Source organism: Mixophyes fleayi, chromosome 2, assembly GCF_038048845.1.
Source record: "Mixophyes fleayi isolate aMixFle1 chromosome 2, aMixFle1.hap1, whole genome shotgun sequence".
Classification (NCBI taxonomy): Eukaryota; Metazoa; Chordata; class Amphibia; order Anura; family Limnodynastidae; genus Mixophyes; species Mixophyes fleayi.
In genome coordinates this window covers 128,067,918-128,090,716 of record NC_134403.1, presented here as the reverse complement: position 1 = coordinate 128,090,716, position 22,799 = coordinate 128,067,918, and the positions used below count along the sequence as shown (strand labels likewise).

At 38.3% G+C, this 22,799-nt stretch overlaps 1 protein-coding gene across 1 annotated transcript in view; it reads left to right on the top strand.

Annotated features, from left to right (window-relative positions):
- Positions 1-22,799, top strand: part of CLYBL (citramalyl-CoA lyase) — a 293,486-nt gene that overhangs the window by 226,746 nt on the left and 43,941 nt on the right. Inside the window, exons 3-5 of the mRNA XM_075198047.1 lie at positions 3,657-3,845; positions 13,058-13,159; positions 20,517-20,610. Coding sequence (XP_075054148.1) covers positions 3,657-3,845; positions 13,058-13,159; positions 20,517-20,610 — 385 coding nt within the window. The remainder of the gene's footprint in view (positions 1-3,656; positions 3,846-13,057; positions 13,160-20,516; positions 20,611-22,799) is intronic.

Genomic DNA, 22,799 nt, shown 5'->3' with positions numbered 1-22,799 from the left:
TTACAAATGCACACATCTGCTGACTTAAACAGCACTGTTTATAACATAGAACTCTACAAAAATCACTGTAATAGACATAAAGGTATGGCTATGTAGAATTCAGGAACCAATCACTTTCGACAGCAAACAAATTTGATCCAAATAATAAACTAGTTGCATCATTTCCATTAAATCACTCCCTTTGAAAAATGTGTTCAAAGGGCAACAACAGTATTGGCAACATTATTTTGTTAGTGCTTATTTTATTATATTTTTTAATTTATTCAATTCGGAAAACACAGCAAGGTCTAATAAATGTTACACTGTTATATCCCATTCTTTTCCTCTACCATCCTAAACTCCCTCTCTGACAAAAGCTGTCAATGACAACCTCACTGGAGTAACCAAAAGGTCCTGTGGGAGCAGAGGCGAAACTAGCGAGCTGTGGGCCCCGGTGCAGGGAAGACTGGGAAGAGGGAACTGTGGCCCACAGCTCGTTAGTTCCACAAGCAATGGGCCCCGTTATCTCCATTGGCCTCAGTGCACCGCTTCTGCTGCACCAATGGTAGTTCTGCCACTGTGAGGGAGGCATGTCTCTATACAATTCAAAACTACACATGTATATGCTACTGTCGTTGCAATAACTAGGACTCTTACATTTGTTTAGTCTTTATGTTCTTAAGCATGTTTGCCTGGGGAGATAGGGTTTAATAAGTCCTGATTGAAGAACCAAAAACATTAATCCATTTAATAATCTTCCTCAACATGTTTGAGATGACCTTTGCAGTGCTGATCATATTCTTTGGATTGCTTAATATTTCTGGACTTGTGCAGCCGGGCTCTGATGACATAGGTGCGAGTGCCCTCTCTCTGCAGCATTAATTTTCTAATTTTTCTACATCTTGCAGTTGTAAAACTACAGCTCTTTTTAAGTAGACAGGGTGGCCCCTAGATTTTAGAACCATTTTTTTAGGTCTTTATATTGATTTCCAGAATAGGCCTGTATTGTATGTATATCTGTTAACAGAATGCTCACAATTGTATATTGGTAACTAGAATATCCTCTGTATTGTGTATTGGCCCCTAGACTTCTCCTAGTATTGTATACTGGTACCTAGAATAGGATCTGCATTGAATACCAGGTGAGTAAGTCTGCGTTGTATTTTGTCCATAGCTCTATCAAATAATGTTTCATACATTTTTTTTGGGCTGAATTAAACCCTGCTCTATTCAGACAAACCCATGCTCTCCATTCTTTGTCTATAACCAATTTAGAGTATATTATCAAACCAGGGAAAATATTGTTATTCTTTTTAATGTACACATGGTCTGTTTTTGAAAAGTTAGAGCCCAGAGCAGAGTTAAACCATGGGGCCCCTCTACTGCTGATCAGGGGCAGGCAAGGCTGGGAGGACAGGGAGGCATCTGACCCCCAAGACCATTCCCATAGTGGGCTATAGTGGGCTGGGCCAATATGTAAGCAATGCACAGGCCACTTTCTTGACCACCTGCTGGCTAGTATTGTATACACTGCCCACTTGATGTTCCTTTTGCTATTCAGTGTCCAACTCGATGTCCATTAGACTATGTAGTGCACACCTGAAGCCTATTATAGACTTCAGGTGTGCACTGTAGGTGTGACTTGATAGTGCAGTGATGGGCAAACTTTTTCAGGAGCAGGCCAAATAAAAAAGAAAAACTTTAGGCGGGCCAATATAATTTATTAAAAAACTCAACTATCGAAATATATAATACAAATTTTTTGAATGGGACGGGAGGGTGTTATATAGCAGTGTTACCTCTATAAGTGCAGCGATCGTACAGACACAGCACTTATTTCAGCAGGTTGTTGCAGATCCATCTTTCTGGTGAGCCACTAACTGACAACACAGCAGCCAATCGAAATCCGCCTTAGTATATGACCCAGCCCATCTCTTCTCACATGACTTTCAGCCATTAGGGGGGGGCAGGTGTTTGAGTGATTGACATACGAAGTGTCCTTTTAGGAAGGAGGATGATGTGTAATGGAGGAAATAGCAGGGAAGGCATAAAAATTAAGGTTCTGACACACAGGGTCGGCCCTAATAATTTTATGCATATTTTAATGAAAGTTTTTAAAATTTTGGCGGGCCTGATAGAACCTCTAAGTGGGCCGGATCTGGCCCGCGGGCCGTAGTTTGCCCATCACTGTGATAGTGTGTCCAACAAATGCTATTTATTTAATACAGAGCAGAAAATGAATGATTATATTGAGACTGACAATGCCTTGGTTTCTGGCTGCTTTTACCAAAATTCTTATGGCTGATGCTAAAAGCCTACCGCTGTGCTACCCCCAGAACTTAAATGAGGCACCCACTCACTTAGAGATCCTAATCATATACCTCCCAACTTTGACAGTCCTTGAAACGGGACAAATGGTTGAAGGGGGCATGACCATGTTACAAGTCATTGACCGCGCACTAGTGACGGGTGTGCTCAGCACCCTTTCAGCTCTGCTATGCAGAGCAGCAGTGAACAGAACATACCGCCCAGCAGGACAAAGATGAATGCTGTTGGGATGATAGGACAGAGCCCTGAAATCGGAACTGTGCTTCCCAAATCGGGACACTTTGGAGTTATGTAAATGCTTTGGCTTCAGCAGGATTGCCGAGGGCACAATGCTGGTGAACTTGGCTGACAATTGCTCCTGCCTGGGTTTACTAACCGTGGTGAAAAGCTAGCTGTAATTTCAGGGTGTCTAGTTTTTGATCATGGTGAGGTGTGAATGTGCAGATGCTGTTGTTACAAGGATCAGTAATCTCAAGGGCAGCTGCAGTTTTCAGCAATTCACAAGCTGCAGACACACAGTTCTAACATCCTGGGGTGAACTCTTATTTAGCAATAATAGGAACCCCTACCCCCAGCCCCCCAGTCCTGTATTCACTCCTCTGCATAACTTGAAGTCTTATGACTGTATCCAGGCTGCATAAAACTATCCACTGCAAATGCTCAAACACTCTTACTTTATGTATGCAAATTAAGTTTTGGTGGTTTTTCCCTTCCCCGTTCTTCTCTGTAGTTTTCTGTTCAGAATGCTTATAGTAGCACTAAACCAATTTGCCTCGCATAAATACGCTACTAATAATAATAATATTCATTGATACATATGTAAAAGTCCCCATACCTAGAAATTAAGTTGACAAAAAATTACAAAATCGTAAGTTAATCATATACTAAAAATGTGTTCCTTAGAAATAATAATGAATGTCCTAATATGAAACATAATGATATTAGAACAGGGGTATTTTTGTTGAGGTGAGATAGTTTCTAAACCCGTCCCACTCTAGGTGGTTTCACTACCCCTCCCCCATTAGTAGGTCACATAATGCAGGTACTACTTTCCCAGCAGTATAAAGTAGTGTAATACAGTAACACACTCTGGTGCATCATTAGTGAAGGATGGGGTTAACGGTGCTTGTGGATTGTATTAAAGCCCTTGAACCTGTGCTTTTATATTGTCTCAGAACTCATTGGTCCCTTATAATATCCAAATATTTTACAGTGAGCAGCACATTTTATACAAATATATATTACTACTTACATGAAAATAGTCAGACTTTACTGTAATCGGTCATACCTGCTAATGCCATATGGATTACACTTTACGAAACCTAAATCATTGTTTTTGTGATTACTAGGTTGAGGCGAGAGAGACTGTTGTTAAAGCACTGGAAAAATTTGACCTTGGAAAATCTGAGAAGTGTGTAAGAATTAACTCTGTTTCCAGTGGCCTTGCAGAAGAAGATCTAAAGGTCATCTTGCAGTCCGAAGTTTTGCCCTCCTGTCTAATGCTGCCAAAGGTTGAATCTTCTGAAGAAGTGAAATGGGTGAGTTATTTTTTTTTATCACAGCAGTAGATACATATATTGGAATCCAGAGTGTTTTATGTGTCCTCTGTTTGATTGGCCATGTTTTCATATATTTCATATTTGTGCTGAGGCTTGGATTTCCCATTTTTGCCATCTGCCATCTGTACCACTTAGTGAAAGCATCCAGTTGGCTGCAAACAACAACTGGCCTGGTGTGATGATTACATTCATAGATATATATCGTTACACCAGTATGACTGGATCACTTATAAATAATTTATGGTATAAATGTATTTAAAGGAAATAGCGCAGGGAGCTTATTTATATAATTGCCAATGCACTTATTTTTGATATTGTGTATATTTTGATATAGGAAATATTTATTTCTGAGACCAGGGGAGAAAATTTGTTTTTTCTGTTTTAACCTTACTAGAGGAAAATCATTATTTCTGATGTATTTATCTGATACAATAAGCCTTTGTTTAGAAAGTCTTTTGTATATCTTGGTGTAAGGAAATGCCTTGTTTGGGGTTTGCAAATTTTCTTGGTGAATTCTTTTCTTTGGAGGAAATGTGTATTCTGCAACTGTTGTAAGAAAGCACCCATGCTAATCTCATGTTGATTAGACCTTTTGATGTGAGTGTCCAGTACCCCTTAAGGGAAAGGAAGGGGTAATTAGACTTGCTGTCAGATGTCCACTGTGTCCAAACTAAGATGCAGGAAATAACAGCAAGGTTTTAGGATATCACAAATAAGCATAAATATTGTTCTCTTTGCATTGCATGTAAATCCATGTGGATAAACAAATTGCATTCTGATTCTAAAAATAGCCTATGAGGCTGTGTCTAAAGCTGTATAAAAAGAGTACCCTTGTAAACTGAAATGTATCATTCAGATGTTTCATCTGACCTGAGCACTGATACCTTTAATCAGTGAAACTGTCCTTGTCAGGACACTTGAGCGAAATAAACATCACTCTCTGCTTCAAGACCCTGCTTGACAACTTCTTCAATATTGCTGTAATCCTGTGACCTACACATTAGACCCTAAATCTAATCCGTCCTCCAGCTGTTTCTGAGGTTTGGACCCAGCTCTCCAGTACCACCACTCTGCCGCTATCCAGCAGCTCTGGCCAGTGTGATAGGCCAGGGGGGATCCATCCACAGCACCCTGATCCATAGTAAGCAGTCAGGGGTACCAGCCCAAGTGTACCAGCACAGGAGTACACTAGCAGCGACAGTTACCCAGAAGGAACGTGCTTCTGGATATCATAAAGAAGTCCAGTGGTGGCAGCAGGCTCCTCCTACTGCGGCAGGAGGGGCGTATTTGGAATAACGAAAGGGAACGGTGGCACAATATGTGCAGCCTGTTCACAGCAGCAACAGACAGGGTGGCATAGGCGGTCTATCCTGTCACAACCAGCCATTATATAACTGCAGTGAAGAGCTGTAGGGGTTGGGTACGATTACCCAATACTTATAACAGCGACAATTAGTTTAACGACATAAAATATCTGATAGTGACATGCCCGACAGTAAATAAGTAGGTTCACCTCAATAATGACAAGTCAAGTATCCAACGCTGTTATGCTAAATTCCGAAGACAGGTAATCACGTCACAGCGTTTTTACGTCATTTAAAATGGTGACCGCGATATTAGTGTTTTTAAAGTGGCAATGGCGGTACCCGAACCCTAAACCGATCCCTAAACCTAACACTAACACTTAGCTTAGATGAGACCCGAAATTGCCGATTTAAAAGCGGTAATATGACCGTCACTATTTTAAATGGCGTAATTACGCTGTTCCGTGATTACTTATCTTCGGAATTTAGCAGAACAGTGTCGGCTACTTCACTTGTCATTATTAAGGTCAATCTGGATTTATTTAGTGTCTGGCATGTATCCGTCAGACATTTTATGTCGTTAAACACAGTGTCGGTATTATAAAGACCCGGAATATGATTACCACCAAGCAGTAGCTACCTCCCAAAAATTATTGTCTTGTTCTTCTCAGTATATGATACCAAATGTGGACAGGTAGTGGATATCTGAAGCACATCACCTTTGGAGCAGCATGGGCTTCCCATACACTGGACATATCCGTAATTTTGATGTCACAGGATTTCCTGTGCTCAATGGAGAAGTCTAGGCCTGAGCTGTACATAGTAAACCCAAGTCAGTCATTGACAACAAAGTACTGCAAATGGGATTTTTCTCTCCAGCGTACTGCTGCTATATTGAGGTGCCCTTTTTAAATGAGTCGAAGAGTTAAAGGAGAACTAAACCCAAAATTAAAACTTTCATATAAGAAGGTAATATGCACTGTTCAGTCTTACACCAACTTTCCACTTGCTTTTTAAAAAGAAAAATGAGATTGAGTATTCAATCTGCAGTAGACAATTTAGGCCACATCTTTAGGACACTGTCCTAAGTGGCTCTGATAGAAGGCAAAAAATCTCAAACTATAAACTACATTGCATCAGTTAGTTTGATGTCATGACTCTGTGAATTAATCCACCAATCCATAATCCATATAGAGAAGTTCTTCAGAGCAAGACAACAAGATTGTCAATCACAATCACAAATAGAGGTATATTTAGTTCAGTATCAACACTACAGTTGTTATTATTATTATTAGTATATGTAATATATAACATTTATTTGCTTGTTAATGTTATAGCAGCCTAATATTTTTAGCCTCATATTTCACCTGTTCAGCTTCAAATATGACACCACTTTCTAACCTCCATCTACAAAACTATTGTGGCTTAAAAAATGTTACATCCTCAATTAACTTTTATTTCTATCCTACCTTCATTAGAACATGCCTTTACCTCATATTTAATAACAGCATTGGAGCAATGACTACAACAGTTGTTGGCATTGCACTTAGAACTCTGGCTTACAGTCAGGACATGTTACCGAGGGCTCCATACGCCACTGACATATCTGACCGATTAAAATGCGCTTTATTGTGATAGTACATTACATCAAAGTATAGATCATATTATTATTATGTGCTGTCATAGTAAAGCACATTGTAACGAGATATGGATATCCCATAGATTGTATGCTTGTGAGCAAGGGCCTGCTTACCTCACTCTGTTAGTATTACCCAATATTGTTTTATTTCCGTGTTTTTTCCCAATTGTAAAGCGTTACAGAATTTCCTGGCGCTATATAAATAAATGTTGGTGATGATGGAGGAGTTCCTGGGAGCTCCATAAGATGCTGCAAGCATACGAGCTTACAATAAGGACCCAGGAACACTGTGTTGCAGACGGATATTTGTTAACTAGTAGCAAAGTATTATCATAATATGAGTGTGCATTTATTTAGTCCTAAAGTAAATAATAAGGAATATGACATATTCATTCATGATTTATGTTGTTACAACATTTAACTCTGTATCATTATACAAGAGTCAGGGTAAAACCTCCTCATATGGATCCTGTGTCTAATAATACATACTGCGCATCAACACACTTTAAAAACACACACTACAAGAGAACACACTATGAATGTATGAAACAAAATGACTATAAAGAAATAAGTAAAAAGGAATAAGGTCACTTCTTAGGGCACCTGGGAGAACAAACAGGAAGCTTTTAACTAGTGTTTTTAATTAGCACAGATATTATTTCCTGAACTGTTCTCTACTTCTTCTTTTTTAATTGCTGACAGGTGTGTTTGTGTTTCATGACTGCGTTTTCAGCCAATAAAATCTTGGAAATGTTAAGTGGCATGTCAAATGTCTTTACAAAACCTGTAAATAATCTAATTGCACAAAATAAATGATATAATAGCAAATTAATTGCAGCCTGACATTTTGTATAATACAGTGTAAGTAAAATAAAGCTTAAATAGCAGAAAAACAATCCAAATTTTGATAAACATTTCTGATATATATTGGATATTACAAACAAAACAAACATGGTTAAAATTTTTATGCCAATGTAAGCATCCAATTTCAATATCGTAAAGATAAAATAATGGCAAAGGTGCATTAGGGATCCCAAAACATTAAAAACACCTTATATTTTACAAGAGAGACTGCTACAAATGTAGGAAACGAGTGGAGCATTGACTTGAACATACCATGTCGTAGAACAAGCTTGTTTGGCCGCTGTGAAACTCCAATACCTTTACAAATAAAGAGATTTAAAAAAATGTATAAAACATTCAAATGCTTTGTTGATTTATAATTTTATACAATTTTATGATCTTGACACAGCACCATTTTGAACATTTAATATATTGAATCCTACAGCTATGCAATAAGGAGCACAATTTGTTTGTGACAACCATAATGTTTAATATACAATTTTTGTCTAGAAGGTGTATTTACAAGCTGTAACATTCACATTGCATATGTCTCCAAGTCTGAACCTCTAAAGTTACCTAGGGATTCTCGGGTAGGCCCAAAGCCTAAATAATCCCCACCCCCACCCCAATTAAATGTTTATTACAAGGCAAACATTGGAAATATAATTGTTTTCTTTCATTTCATAATTTATATTTAATGTATGTTATTTATCTTTAGTAACTAAAATATATAGCTCCATATTATTTATTTATCATTGAATTATATTTTTATATATTTCAGTCCAACACTGTGCCTGAGCTCACTACAGCAAAATCCTGCTATGTCTTATATCCGTTTGTAGCCAGTTGCCTGCAACCTGAATTTGGGGGTTTGGTAATCTGATGCCAGATTTTCTTGAAGGCAAAGTAAACAATCCAAAATAGTTTTTTGGGACAGTGGCTGTGCACTGGTCAACATTCTTATATGACTGGTTGGGTCACATAATACCAACCAAAACCTAGAATATTTGCACTGCAATACAATCCAACAAGGAGATCTGTTTGCTAAACAGGATAATAGCCAAATTCTGTGTTTTACAGTGTGAGAAAGGACATGGGCGATGATACTGCTGGGAATGCTGGAAAACATTGACCATTATTAGCAAAACAATTACAAGTTCATGACCACATAATAATGATTGGCTTTGCTTAAATTTCATATCAGTGATGTAATTTATTTATGATAATATCCCTGTTGTAAAATCAAAACTGAATAAGCATTGTGCAGTGATTACTGTGGGGCTGTAACATGTCTTTGTACTGTGTTCACAGACACAACATATTGGCCAATTCAAATCATAGTGTAAATTTATTTTCTCTATTTTAAGACACCAAAAATAAACAATTTCATTGACTGATCTACAACAAATATATTCACAATATTGACATGCATTATTTTTGACACTAAAAGGAATATGTTAATGTTGCTTTAGTATAATATATACATTAAAAAATAAAGGCATTATATGGTTAAAGATCACAGCTAAAGCGCTTTTCTAAAGAAATCCAATATTCCGTCATAAATAAGCTATTTCTCCATGGTGTAGGTCGTCATACCCTTACTTTAATAATAATGGAATGATTATTATTTATTTTATTACTTTGAAATACATAAATAATGTAGTACAATGGAGAGCCAGTGAAAATATTTATGGAGTTTTATCTTGAAATTGAATAGAATAAATTAGTATGCAATTAAGATTTCTCTGATATGTGTTACCCATTTACATAAGCAAAAGTCAGGTCATGGCTTTTCAGTCTTTTAATTGGAAAAACAGTTTATGTTCCACGTTTTTTATGACTACTTGCTTTGCCACAAGTCCTTTAATGTGAACCTAAACAAAGATTAAATAGATATAGGATACTATATTATTCATATTCTAATATAGTATTCCTGTTTCCATAAATACAATTACTGTCTCACATGTTCTTTGACTTGTATATTTTCTTCTTCAGAAATCACACTGGAATGGTAATAATTGTTTTGTGTTTTCTTATGTGCCTGTTTGCATATATAGGCATATTCATTCCAAATTAGTAAAGTCCAACATTTAAAAATATTTTCAGGGAACACTCTTGCTTCTGTTTAGACCTGAAATACTGATACCTACTTATAGTGACATGATTACTCCATTCAAAAATAAAATGTTTTGATTTAAATAAAATAGTGTAATGTGTACAGAATAAGAAGTGATACCGATAACTATGCCCAAGCCAGGGATGTTGTACCAGGCTGTTAGGTCCTACAATTGTTTTGATTTTTAATACTATCTTCAAATTCTCTGTCTGTAACTGGAACCCAGTGGCAATTGACAGCTTTAGAAAGGTAGTTTGGACTGCAGTGGAAGAAGATCATGGGGGAAAAAAATAAAATCTATTTTTTTAAACCAAAAGCAAATATATGTCACAGCTTAATAAAAATGTCTATATAGCATGTAATCTATTTATGCTGTATTATTTTTTGTGTAATTGCGACTAAACCAAAACAAAGCTGACATCCTTTCACCCCCAAGTTTTGTCTATTAATAATGTTATATTTAATGCGCATATATATATATATATATATATATATATATATATATATATATATATATATATATACTGTATATTTACTATAACAATGTAATTTTAAAGCAGTAACATTGTCCTCATCAAATGGGGTGGTAAACAAGACAAATAATCACACACATACAGAGTGGCACAAAAGAAGCCTGCTCATTAGAACTTACAATCTACAGGCTTTACGTTTGCCAGGGGGTTGCATAAACAATTCAAGCCAACCCATGGGGTTACTTACTAACTTTGTGCAGAAACTCCCAGACTACTTTCCTTAGATTCACCTAGACACAGTTTTGTCATGGTTGCCCTTGTTCCAGAGCAATGTTCTGTCGGCTGCCTCGGAGCTTCAGTGGACCTTACACTGGTTTTTCTTCCTCTTCTTGCAGTTAGGGGTTAAGAAATTAATTTACTATATCTAAAAATCAGCCGCCCCTTCTTTGCTTCCTCCATTCCTCACCCTTTCCTAGACAGACAAACACATTCCCCTCCTTTCTTGGTGTTGACCTTTATTTCAACAATAATTTTAGTGAAAAAAATGCTTAAAAATCAGCTTTGGAACCCTGTCTCCTCCTCTCTATGCTCTCCCCTTTCTGCCACTAATTTCAATGAGAAGGCTTTCATCTAAAGAATGTGTTACACATTTTAACACCTTTTTTAACTAATTCGTTTTTTTTTATTGAAGTGAAAGATTTTTTTGTACTGCGCCAGACATCCTTTTTTTTTTTCTTTTTTTTATATATATTTCCTCTCATTTTTATTTATGCAAAGCATAAAACCTGGAAGCTGATGCACAACTGAAAGATGGGCTTACTTGTTTTCTTTTGTGTTACAATCCCTTGCTTTGCTTTTGTCCTAAGTATGGGTACTTGTTTGACTGGCATGCCTTATTGGAGAATAACAAGCGTAACTCTGCCTCTTTTGTCATGGGACAATTCTCCCACAAATCCTGAACAGTGGGCATTCTTCCTCACACACTATTGGGTGTGCACTGGAATTGAAAGAAGTGCTGAGGGCTGCTACTTCATCCCCTCCCTAATCTCTTTGTTTTCTTTTTTTCTTTTTTTTTTTTTTTTCTACCGCCCCCCTTCCCAACACCTCCTCACTTTGCCTGGCCGGAAATATTTAATTGTCCCCTTTTGCAGTGAAAAAAAACCATATATAAATTGAAAGTTGCCCCCAAGCTCACCTTTTAAGTTTTCTCTCTAAGTAAATATTATGTGACAGAGAAGCATGAGTTAAATTCTTTGTAAGGTGTAAAGGTTTTGGTGGAAAGGCTAATGTAACATTTTAGATGTTCCCTTTTGTAAGCCGCTCTCATATTTCCAGGTGGTATGATAATGTATGTTGTACAGGCTTAAAAAACAGCAGGGAGGGGACCATTTTGTTCTGTGCTAAGACCTGCTACCCTGAAACAAAAGTGCAAAGCAGCAAAGTAACATGTATAACATATCAGTATTATGTCACTTAAGAAACAAAAATCTATATTTATTTGTATGCATTACTATTTTATGACATTCAGAACAGTACAGTACATTTAAATTGTTATAGTAGTTCTTATATATCTGTTTAAGTTTTTCATGTTTTGTTTAATTAGTCTTTTTTATTTTAGAGAGTTTTATTATATTTTACATATCTTAAAGATTTGATATTTTGATTTGTTGAAAGAGGGGAATATTCAAGTGAAAAAGGAGGGGGGCTGTGGGTAGAAGCTAAAAGGGGACGAACTAACACCTCTAATCCAGCTTCTGGTAAATAGGCTGCCAGCTTTTAGAATGAGTTTCCTTTCTATTAGTCAGAATATTATGCTAAGCCTTAAGCATTAGTTTTTTATGTTGCCATAGCAGCCCTGTTCCTGCAGGGTTGTGACCTGTGATGATTACAGTACAAAGCTTATAGGGTCTTGAAACCCCCTTTGAAGATGAAAAGTCTTTGATGGTTTATATTTATGCAAATCTCTTAGATATGATTTACCCAACTGAGATTGAATAGAGAGATGATTAAAATTCTCAGTTCCTTTGATATCCATCAATGGCAGAATATTTCTTTAAAAAACGAATTGGACAAACCTGTCATTTTTGACTGTGTTTTATTTCCCACCTCTTTATTCAAATAGCATTATCTTACCTGTGGGACATTTTATTATCTTCCAGCAAATTGTAAGATTCACGTGGCTGACGTGTAGCCAATTTGTTTATTCTTTTATTTTTGTCAATGAAAATGACAAAATTGGTGTAAATGCTTTGTATGTCCCCAGATGATAGGGTTTGTCCAACTTCTAAATTTTATCTACGACAGCTTGAAGCTTCCTGAGAAATCTGTCCTCTTCAAGGTCCCAAACTTCTTTATTAAGACCTTTAATACGTATGCTAAAGGATCAAATAGAAAATAAAGTAGAATAGTTTAGCAAATGTGATAGGCTGGCCCACTCTGTCTCATTAAGTTGCACAAATGCAAGGCAAGAGTACAGGCTAAATTACAGGCACATGCATTCTGCTGCATCATTCATGTTTACTATTAGCCTGCTAATTTGCATGTATCCTTAGAGAATATACGTGTGATGCAAGCATTTCATAGTAAGCCTTTACAATGATATGCCAAGCCACTCTACTGTACAGTGTAATATCTTAAATGATTCAGAAATTAAAGCTAAGGCTTTTTATACAATATTCCACGTTTATTTTGTGACACTGTCTGTATTACATTACATTACGGAAATTCTGCTGCTTTCCACATCCAAAGATCACTGCTTAACGTATGATGCTTGGATGTTTCTATTTATCAAATTAATTATTTCCATTTGATTTCAGTTTACAGAAAACTTTCTACGCCACTTAAAAGGCAGAAAGCTGGCACAGCCAATATACTTGGTAACTTTTGTGGAAACTGCTGTAGGACTGCTCAACTTCAAGGTAAGAATATATTAGCAAATGTACTTAATTGAGCACAATGGTGGTGTGTTTTTAGAGTTTTGGATTTATTCTATACATTAACAATATTGCCTATTCTGTAGATGGATTGTGATTGTTCTTATTTAATATATTTTTTTATTGTGCATTATTCACATTTTTTGCCAAACAACATTGTGGACTATTTCTTAAAACAACTGCACAGTATGATCTACAACTTCCAATAAAAGTGATGCAGGACTATTTGGGGAAAAAACAAACAAACAATAATGATAGAAACACATGTGAATAATAATAATAACATAGACTTGGCATGGAATAGCAAAAATGTTGTAGATTCAATTATGCTTTTTTTCAAAATTCCTTTCTGTTTGATATTTTCATTTTCGATTATGTTTATTTAAAATGTTACGTGGACATTTTTACACTATAGAGAATGAGAGAGTCACATGACACATTCCCCTTCAACTTGTAGTATCTGGATCACAGAATGACAAATACTGTAGAGTATTGTTTCTGTATCTACAACTTTAGGAGTGTGTTATTTATGGAAATAAGCTGACAGCTGTGGTGCTTTTTTTTCCAATAGAGAAACTAAACTATTTATTTTATGAGGCTTCATATTCAAACTATTCATTACATTTAATTTTGTTTGTTTTAGGAAGATTTTTGTTTCTTTACAATAGCTTTATCTGTTGAAAATAAAATAAATATCTTCTAATATAAGGCAGTATAATACTTTATATTCTGTATTGCATTTAGGTAAATATGCTAATGTACAAAAATTGTATTTTAAAGTTGTAAATGTATTTATTTATGGTGCAGTATATGTTATTACAATATGGTAGTATTTAAATGGGTGCAACACTTGGAAATGGAAATGTTCTAGTCCATTGTGGTACCTTTTGTTTAGCACTCATGCTAGAGCATGTAAACATTTTTGTAGCCCATACACTGTTATTTTCTATGATTGTGTCTTTGGACACCGTGAGAGGTGAATAAAAATATTTAAAATGTTATGTGAAATCTTCATTTTACAGACTGTGTAATGTTCCTCAAATTTTAGGATTGTATGATTTATGCAAAAGAACATATGTAAGAAAATGGAAATGACTGTTGTGTTACTTGTAGTCCTAATCTGGAGACAGACTATTACATCAGAGGATACTGACTAGTGTAGGTCACAATAATGCATTGTCATGATTCTGCTGACATGGCCTTCTCAATACACTCACTATCCTCAATACTATGTAAAACGATCTGATATAAGGCAGACCTGCATTCAGGTTCCCAAGCAACAGCACAAGTACCAAATAGGAAAGGACAATGTTTAATAAGAACACAGACATAATAATAATTAAGCAACGTAAACGCCGATATGTTCCGTATTTTGCGTTAAATTGGTCTGTGCATACCCAGAAATACACTAAGTGTATGCAATTCATCTTCAAGCGCAAAAGACACTTACGACAGCCTACATTTTCATGGGCAGAACAGGGAGGGAAGGTGCGTATGCACGTAGTCAGTGTACAGTAAGAACGTGCCAAGCTCGAGTGCACGCAGGGGCACCCAATTGAAGGTTTGGGCATCTCAAAGGTACATTTCTTTTGTTGTATCACTTGCACCAGCTACAGATCAGGTGTGAGTGCTGATTGTTAGTGGTGACAGTTGTGTATGCATGCTAGAACATGTGTTTGCAATCAAGAGCAAATGTTAAAATGCATTTTATGTACAGTAGACATTATTAACATCTTGATATACTGTATGTATTGTATGGGGAAAAAATAAAAAAATATATTTTTTAAAATGTTTTTTTTCATTAATGACTATTTTATTAACAAGTGACAATCATTGAATAATTTTTGTTTTTCTGTGCGTTCTAATGGGACTTTATTTTGCAATTATGTATTTTACATATTTAGCAGTGTATTGTCTGTCTCAATACGACAGGTGCCGTGTAGATAGAGCTGTTCCAGTAAGTTTTTGACCCCAGTCCCCCTCCATAGATGAGCAGGGAAAGAGTGCTGCTGAAGTGGGCGTGGTCACAGTGTTGGTGGCGTATTAAAACGGTGTTCGTCTCACATACCCGTTATTGCAGCTTTCACAACCTGGTACTGGATTCTTCTATGCATTCTGGAATGATGGAACCTGTTTGAAAAATGGATAGGCACATTAAATATTTAAAACCAAGCAATACATCAACACAGTACATAACACAGATCATGTGGTATATAATACATACATTAAAATAAAACATTACATTTATCACGCCCGCCCCCCAGCCACATCACGCCACCCCCCAGCAACATCACGCCACCCCCCAGCCACATCACGCCACCCCCCAGCCACATCACGCCACCCCCCAGCCACATCACGCCACCCCCCAGCCACATCACGCCACCCCCCAGCAACATCACGCCGCCACCCCAGCCACATCACACCGCCACCCCAGCCACATCATGCCACCCCCCAGCAACATCACGCCGCCACCCCAGCCACATCACACCGCCACCCCAGCCACATCATGCCACCCCCCAGCAACATCACGCCGCCACCCCAGCCACATCACACCGCCACCCCAGCCACATCATGCCACCCCCCAGCAACATCACGCCGCCACCCCAGCCACATCACACCATCCCCTACAGCCACATCACGCTGTAACCCCCAGCCACATTACACATCACACCAAATACCAGACACATCATGCCAGCCCCAGTCACATTGCCATCCCACAGCCACATCACGCCACTTTGTTGGATTAAGAGGTCTCTTAATACACATTTCAAAGCTTCCCAGATAATTATAGGGGATGCATCTGCTGGAGCACTTTCAAAGTTGATAGCATTAGTTATAGACATTTTACACTCTGGGTCTTGGCAAAAAGTTCTTATTGAAGCTCCATGACTATGTACCTGAAAGGGTAGTTCCCATATGAATTGGTCTACTGATTTATGCTGATCTTAGATTATGTAATGCTCTTTGGGGGATACAAACGTTATCTATTCAGATCTCTTCGTGTATCACTATTTGTAGTGTGTGTAGTGACATTTGACTTTGATTAAAGACTTCTATGTAAATGAAGTGGAGCCTGTAGAACTGTCTCTCGTTTGGGCCATGGCGAGTTAAAATCCTCTGAATAGTGTACCTTTAATAAAGTTGTTTCAATTGGCAGGATTAATGTAATAAAGATAGTTGGGGCATATATGTTAGCAAGAGTATCTTTTTGGGACCCTATGAAATTTTGAGAAACAATTATCTTGGATTCCATAATGAAAGCGATTTGTGGAAACCAAGCGATGCACCTCTGGATTTTTGTAGTGTCTTACAACTATGATGCCAGAGCTGGTACATTGGATATTTAGTAGGGGAATGGTGTCTTAATTTAAAGTGTCTCTTGAAGGAAAACCATTTGTGGGTCATACCACATCACCACATCAACTGATCCAATTTTCATAAGGTGTTCTGGTTTCCTCCCACACTCCACAAAGCCTAACAGAAGAGGGTCCAATCGGTTGTGTAAGGAAAGAAAGCATGTAAAGCGAGTTTAGGCAATTCTCTCAAGAATCTTGGAGGGGTGTCAGGCACGGTCCCCGCATTGCTTCCATAGAGCGGGGACAGCTGTCTGTTGTTTCCGGCCGGGGAAGCCCTGTTGCTTCACTGTTTTCCCCGGCCATCTGTTCGCTTTCAGAAGCATGTGCAGCAGGGCCATCTTTTCCATTGGGCACAATTAGCTGGTGCCCGGGGGCCCCACGGGCAAGGGAGCCCCATAGGCAGGGCTCTTAATTAGAATAAATAATCCTGCAAAAGAAAAAAACTGCAAAAAAAACCTTCAAGGGTCACTGAGCAAGTACATCTATCTGTCTCTATATATCTATATCTATATATATATATATCTATATCTATCTATTCTATATATATATATATATATATATATATATATATATATATATATATATATATAAAAGCACAAAATCAGTATAATGAGGCGCTAGCAACCACACTGTAACCACCAATTTATATATAATTGGTATAGAAATGTACCAGATGATCAGTCCCGTAATGGAAAAACACACATAGCTCAATTTAAGAGCGGCAGCCACAGGTGACTTGTGTCCAGATGGTTAATCCGGAGGAATTGGAGTAACTGTTGATAGAAAAAACAAGTAGGGCGCCCAATGTGTAGTATCAGATAGAAATGGGGACGATGTAATAAACTGCGTACCGTAAGGATTCCAGGATCATGTAGTATGGTAGGAGTTCCTCTTCAGAGATAATACCTCCCCCTTGCCCACAGGATGACGACAATGTGGATCAGAGATCCTATTGTATAAGCAACGTAAGTATGCTTAAGATCAACAATCCATCATAGTGAGATCAATCAGACAGATGTCATAGGCAGACAGACAAAAAACAAAATTGCCATGTCAGAGTAAAAAATAGCGATTTAATAAAAAGAGTAATATAAACTCACATGAAGTACAGAAATGATGCCAGTAGAATGTCAGTAGGATCAATAGCTCAACGCGTTTCGTCCCAACACCGTGGGACGAAACGCATTCTGCTCCTGAGGAAGTCCCACGGTGTTGGGACGAAACGCGTTGAGCTATTGATCCTACTGACATTCTACTGGCATCATTTCTGTACTTCATGTGAGTTTATATTACTCTTTTTATTAAATCGCTATTTTTTACTCTGACATGGCAATTTTGTTTTTTGTCTGTCTGCCTATGACATCTGTCTGATTGATCTCACTATGATGGATTGTTGATCTTGAGCATACTTACGTTGCTTATACAATAGGATCTCTGATCCACATTGTCGTCATCCTGTGGGCAAGGGGGAGGTATTACCTCTGAAGAGGAACTCCTACCATACTACATGATCCTGGAATCCTTACGGTACGCAGTTTATTACATCGTCCCCATTTCTATCTGATACTACACATTGGGCGCCCTACTTGTTTTTTCTATCAATATATATATATATATATATATATATATATATATAGGGGCCCCGGTGCACTGCTTTGCCCGGGGGCCCATAATGTTGTTAAGATGGCCCTGATGTGCAGTAGTGTATCCTGTTGCCTAGCAACAGGACACCATTTCTGGACCCCTTACGGTGGTCAGTGATATCACTGACCACCGGCCTAACAGCTTGCTGGCACCTCTAATTAAACCTGTCTCTGACACCATTAGGGTGCCAGTGTATCTAGTATATTCCTGCCTCCAGATTTTCATGTGCTACCTTATTGCTTTTGACCTCCAGTTTGACCCAGCTTGTACCTGACTTTTCTTTTGGATCCTGATTCGGTTTGCTTCCTCTTCTGAGCTCGCCCATTTACTCATAAAGAGCTTCTTCTGTCTCCACGGTTGCCCTCGCAAGATGATCTCGGACCGTGGGGTACAAGTCGTTTCAAGATTCTGGAAGGCTTTTTTGTAAAAATCTTGGGATAAATCTTAAAATTTCATCTGGCTTTCATCCCCAGACGAATGGACAAACCAAACAAGCAATAGCTATGGCCCAGAGGAGAGATTGTAGGTTCATCATGGAGGAAGGGGGGGGGGGGGGGGGTTACTGTCAGGCACCGTCCCCAAATCGCGTCCATAAAGCGGGGACGAGTGCCTGTCATTTCCGGCAAGGGAAACACACTGCTTCCCCCGGCCATCTGTTCGCTTCCAGGAGCATGCGCAGTAGCGAGTCCCATTGCTAGGCAAAATTTAAGTACAGAGGAAAAGATGTCTGGAATAAAATATCTCAAAATATATTTTCCACTGAGGAAGAAAATAAACGGGGCTATGATAAGTTAATGTGTAGTCCTGATTATAAGGAGTCACTCAATAAATATAGAAGTAGCTGATACTGGTATGTAATGTAGATTGTAGTAGTTTATAAATTTGCCCTGTAGTGTTTTAAATTTCAATAAAAAATAAGTTAAAAAAAAAAGAACATTGCTTATGAAAGAGGAATAGTGAACATGTAATCAAATTTTGTGTATTTCGATAAGCTTTTAACTGCTGTAAACTGTAATGTGTGGCAATGGTCTTATTGTTTATTATATTCAATTTAAAATTAAGTGGTTGCTTTATGTTATAATGTACTCAGTGTGTGTTCGATATATATGCACCGCATAGGCCAGGGGTTGGCAACCTTTCTCCTATCAGTGTGCCGGCTAAAATCTTGTCAAGCCCAGGTGTGCCAGTTGTGTGAGTGTGCATACATGTGTGTGTGTGTGTGTGTGTGTGTATATGTGTGTATATATATATATATATATATATATATATATATATATATATATATATATATATGAATTTTACATTTAATTATGTCTTACTTTATGTTGCTAATATCATAATATTAATAGTAATGGTACCGGCAAATAAACGTTCATGTTTTGCCACACAGTAGTGCCCCGGTTCAAGTTATGTCACATAGCAGTACCATTAGTTATGACACAGTAGTGCCCCCAGTTTGTATTAAGCCACATAGTTGTGCCTCCACTACATAGTATGCCACATGGTTGTGTCCCCGATACATGGTATGCCGCATAGTTGTGCCCCCAATACATGCTATGCCACATAATTGTGCCTCCAATTTATAGTATGCCACATAGTTGTGCCTACAATTCATAGTATGCCACAAAGGTGTGCCTCATATTCATAGTATGCCACATAGGTGTGCCTCCAATTCAAAGTATGCCACATAATTGTGCCTCCAATTCATAGTATGCCATAAAGGTGTGCCTTCAATGCATAGTATGCCACATAGTTGTTACTCCTAATACATAGTATGCCACATAGTTGTGCCTCCAGTATGCGCATGCGTAGCAGCTCCATTTCAGCCGTCATCGGTTGCTTTAGTGAAATAGCTGCGGATCTCCGGCATGCCAAACAAAAGTGATCCATGTGCCACGTCTGTCACGTGTGCCAGGGATTGCTGACCCCTGTTATAGGCATTGGAGAGGTTTATGCATTTTAATGCTTTATGGCTTTTTTTTCAGTCTAAATGAGTCTCAAAATTAAATATTGTGATCTCAGTAGTGTTTACTAATCCACTGCAGTTTGCTGTAGCCTTTAAATTTAGAAAAAAAAAGTGTAATTTGGTATTTCTGTCATTAAGGTCTGTGGCTGTAGGAACATTTGTACTAAAAAATGTGCTGTTGTCTATAGCACCAATAAGGCTATAGCTGTGTCAATTTCTAATGCAGTTTAGAAAATTAAAGTAAATCAGTTTGGTTATGGAAAACACCATCTTTTTCCTTTGCACTCTTTTTCACAACTATTTCCTTGTGTGCTGTAATGATGCAAAACTCCTAGAATGTTTTACAGACTAATTTACTTTCTGGCTTCCTTTATAGGATGTTTGTGAAGAGGCTTTACAAAAAGGACCCGAAGTTGGTCTTCACTTAGATGGAGTTGTCTTTGGAGCAGAAGATTTCCGAGCAAGCATAGGTTTGATTTAACATTATTGTGCAAACATTTCTGCAGAAATAAGAATGAACATGTATTCTGTGTCCTGTAATTCTTATAAATAGTATAACTTGTCTCTTGTATTATAACAGTTGTAATCAAGTGCTTTCTGCAATCTTGTGCTGACAGAAGTAATGTTCCTTTCCTTCAGACACTCTGATCACCGGTAGCACTCTGCAGTAATTCATTGTAAAAAGCACTGCAAGGTGACACAAGTCACCTTTGCTCTTTCCTACAAGCACTATATTAGAACTGTGAACTGACACAGTGAGCAGAGTAGAGCCTAGTTAAGACCCTGAGTGGCTCTGGGTAAGATACTGGTTTAGGCCCCATTTTATCCTCTCTATTTGTCAGCCACATATAAAAATAGGTTAGGGTAATCAGGGCCCCTCAGTTTTTAGTGTACCCTCGGCAGAAGCCTAGGTTGCATAATGGATCATTAATTTCTGGAATAGAGTAAGAACAGGAGTGGAAGAAAACTTCCTTTCTCTTTTCTTTCACTTCTCCAAAGGACTGCTAAAACAGTTATTGCGGGAAGGACGAGTGCTTCTTCCTGCAGTCACTTAGTGCATAGAACAGGTTACTGTGAAATCAAAGGAGGAAGATTAGCAAGTTAGGTGCCAGGCAGGGCTGGACTGGCCATCTGGTACTTCTGGCAAATGCCAGAAGGGCCGATGGTCAGATGGGCCGGTTCGCATGCCTGCCAAGCCGCAGCACCCTGTGCGCTGCTAGGTGGACTGAGAGTCAGTGACTGCCGCCTATGCAAGTAATCATCTGGGACAGCACCACGTGACAGGTGCTGTCTCGTGATTACTTGCATAGGCGGCAATCACTGACTCTCCATTCGCTGACCAGCGCGCAGGAAGGAGGTGCTGCTGCTCAGGATCGGATGTAATAAGGTAAGTGTTTGTGTGTCTAATAGTGTGTCAGGTGTGTTTAACAGTGTATCTGTGTGGCTAATAGTGTGACTAATAGTATAGTGTGTCTGTGTGACTTATAGTGTGCGTGTGTGGCCCCATGTTGCTATAGTGTGTGTGTTTGGTCATGTTCATATAGTGTGCGTGTGTGTGCGCAATATTTTAAATGTAGCGTGTGTGTGTGTACGCGCAGTAATATGTGAGGGAAGGGAGGATCTTAATATAGTGTGGGAGGTAGGCTATTTAATGGTGGAGTGTAGGTGGGGGCTAATTATTTAAGGTGAGGTGAAGGAACCTTTAATTTAATGCTGGGGTGGTTTAGGACAATCTGTTGAATATGGGGCTGATTTTGGGGAGGAGGGCTATTTATTAAATGTGAATATGAATTATTTATTGCCGGGGATGATTGTGAAAAATAGTTATATTTATTAAACTTTAATGCTATTTAATTTATTGCTGGGACTGTTTGGAGGGAAATATGTTTTGAGTAAATGGGTATACTGTTGATTTAATGTTGGGGCTGTTTGGAGGGAAATTGGTCTACTTATTAAATGTGAATATTATTATTGTTGGTTGACTGGAGGGAAACCTAATTATAAAACATGAGTACTATTGTTTTAACACCGGGGCTGGTTGGAGTTTTCTAAATCTCATTTACCCATTTTTTTTTCCAAAATAGGGCATCCAATATTCCAGGATCAAGACAAGAATGAACTGAGCTCAAGAAACCAGCTGCTACAAGTGATGAAAGTGACCAAGACAGTTAGGAGAGATCAGGACAATCTGCCAACTGTCCTGAATCTGGTGGGGCAGTCCTGAATTTGGGTGACTGTCTCACTTAGTCAGGATTTGGTACGACTGCAAGGACAGTTGGAAGGTATGTCCTGCTTCACAACGTACTGCTTCTGAAGGCAGAGCTGTGTGCTTCTAACAGTAGTGCCTGTGTATTTGTCTAAAATGATAACCATGTTACATAAAAGGAGCCCTGATGTTTTAAATACCCTGAGCCTTAATCCAGCTCTAGCTGCTCGCAGTTCCCGGACAGGACACAGACTGCAGAGCAAACTGAGGAGCTCTAAGTCTCACAAGATTTTGTAATCTCTTGAGACTAAGAGCTTCCCTGCTCACTCTACAGGAAGTTCCCATGCTTATGGATGTCAGCAGCACCAGAAGCATAGATAAGTACAGTGGGCTGGGGGTGTCATAATGTGCCTGGGGGGATGGCGTGATGTGGCTGGGAGGGCGTGATAAATG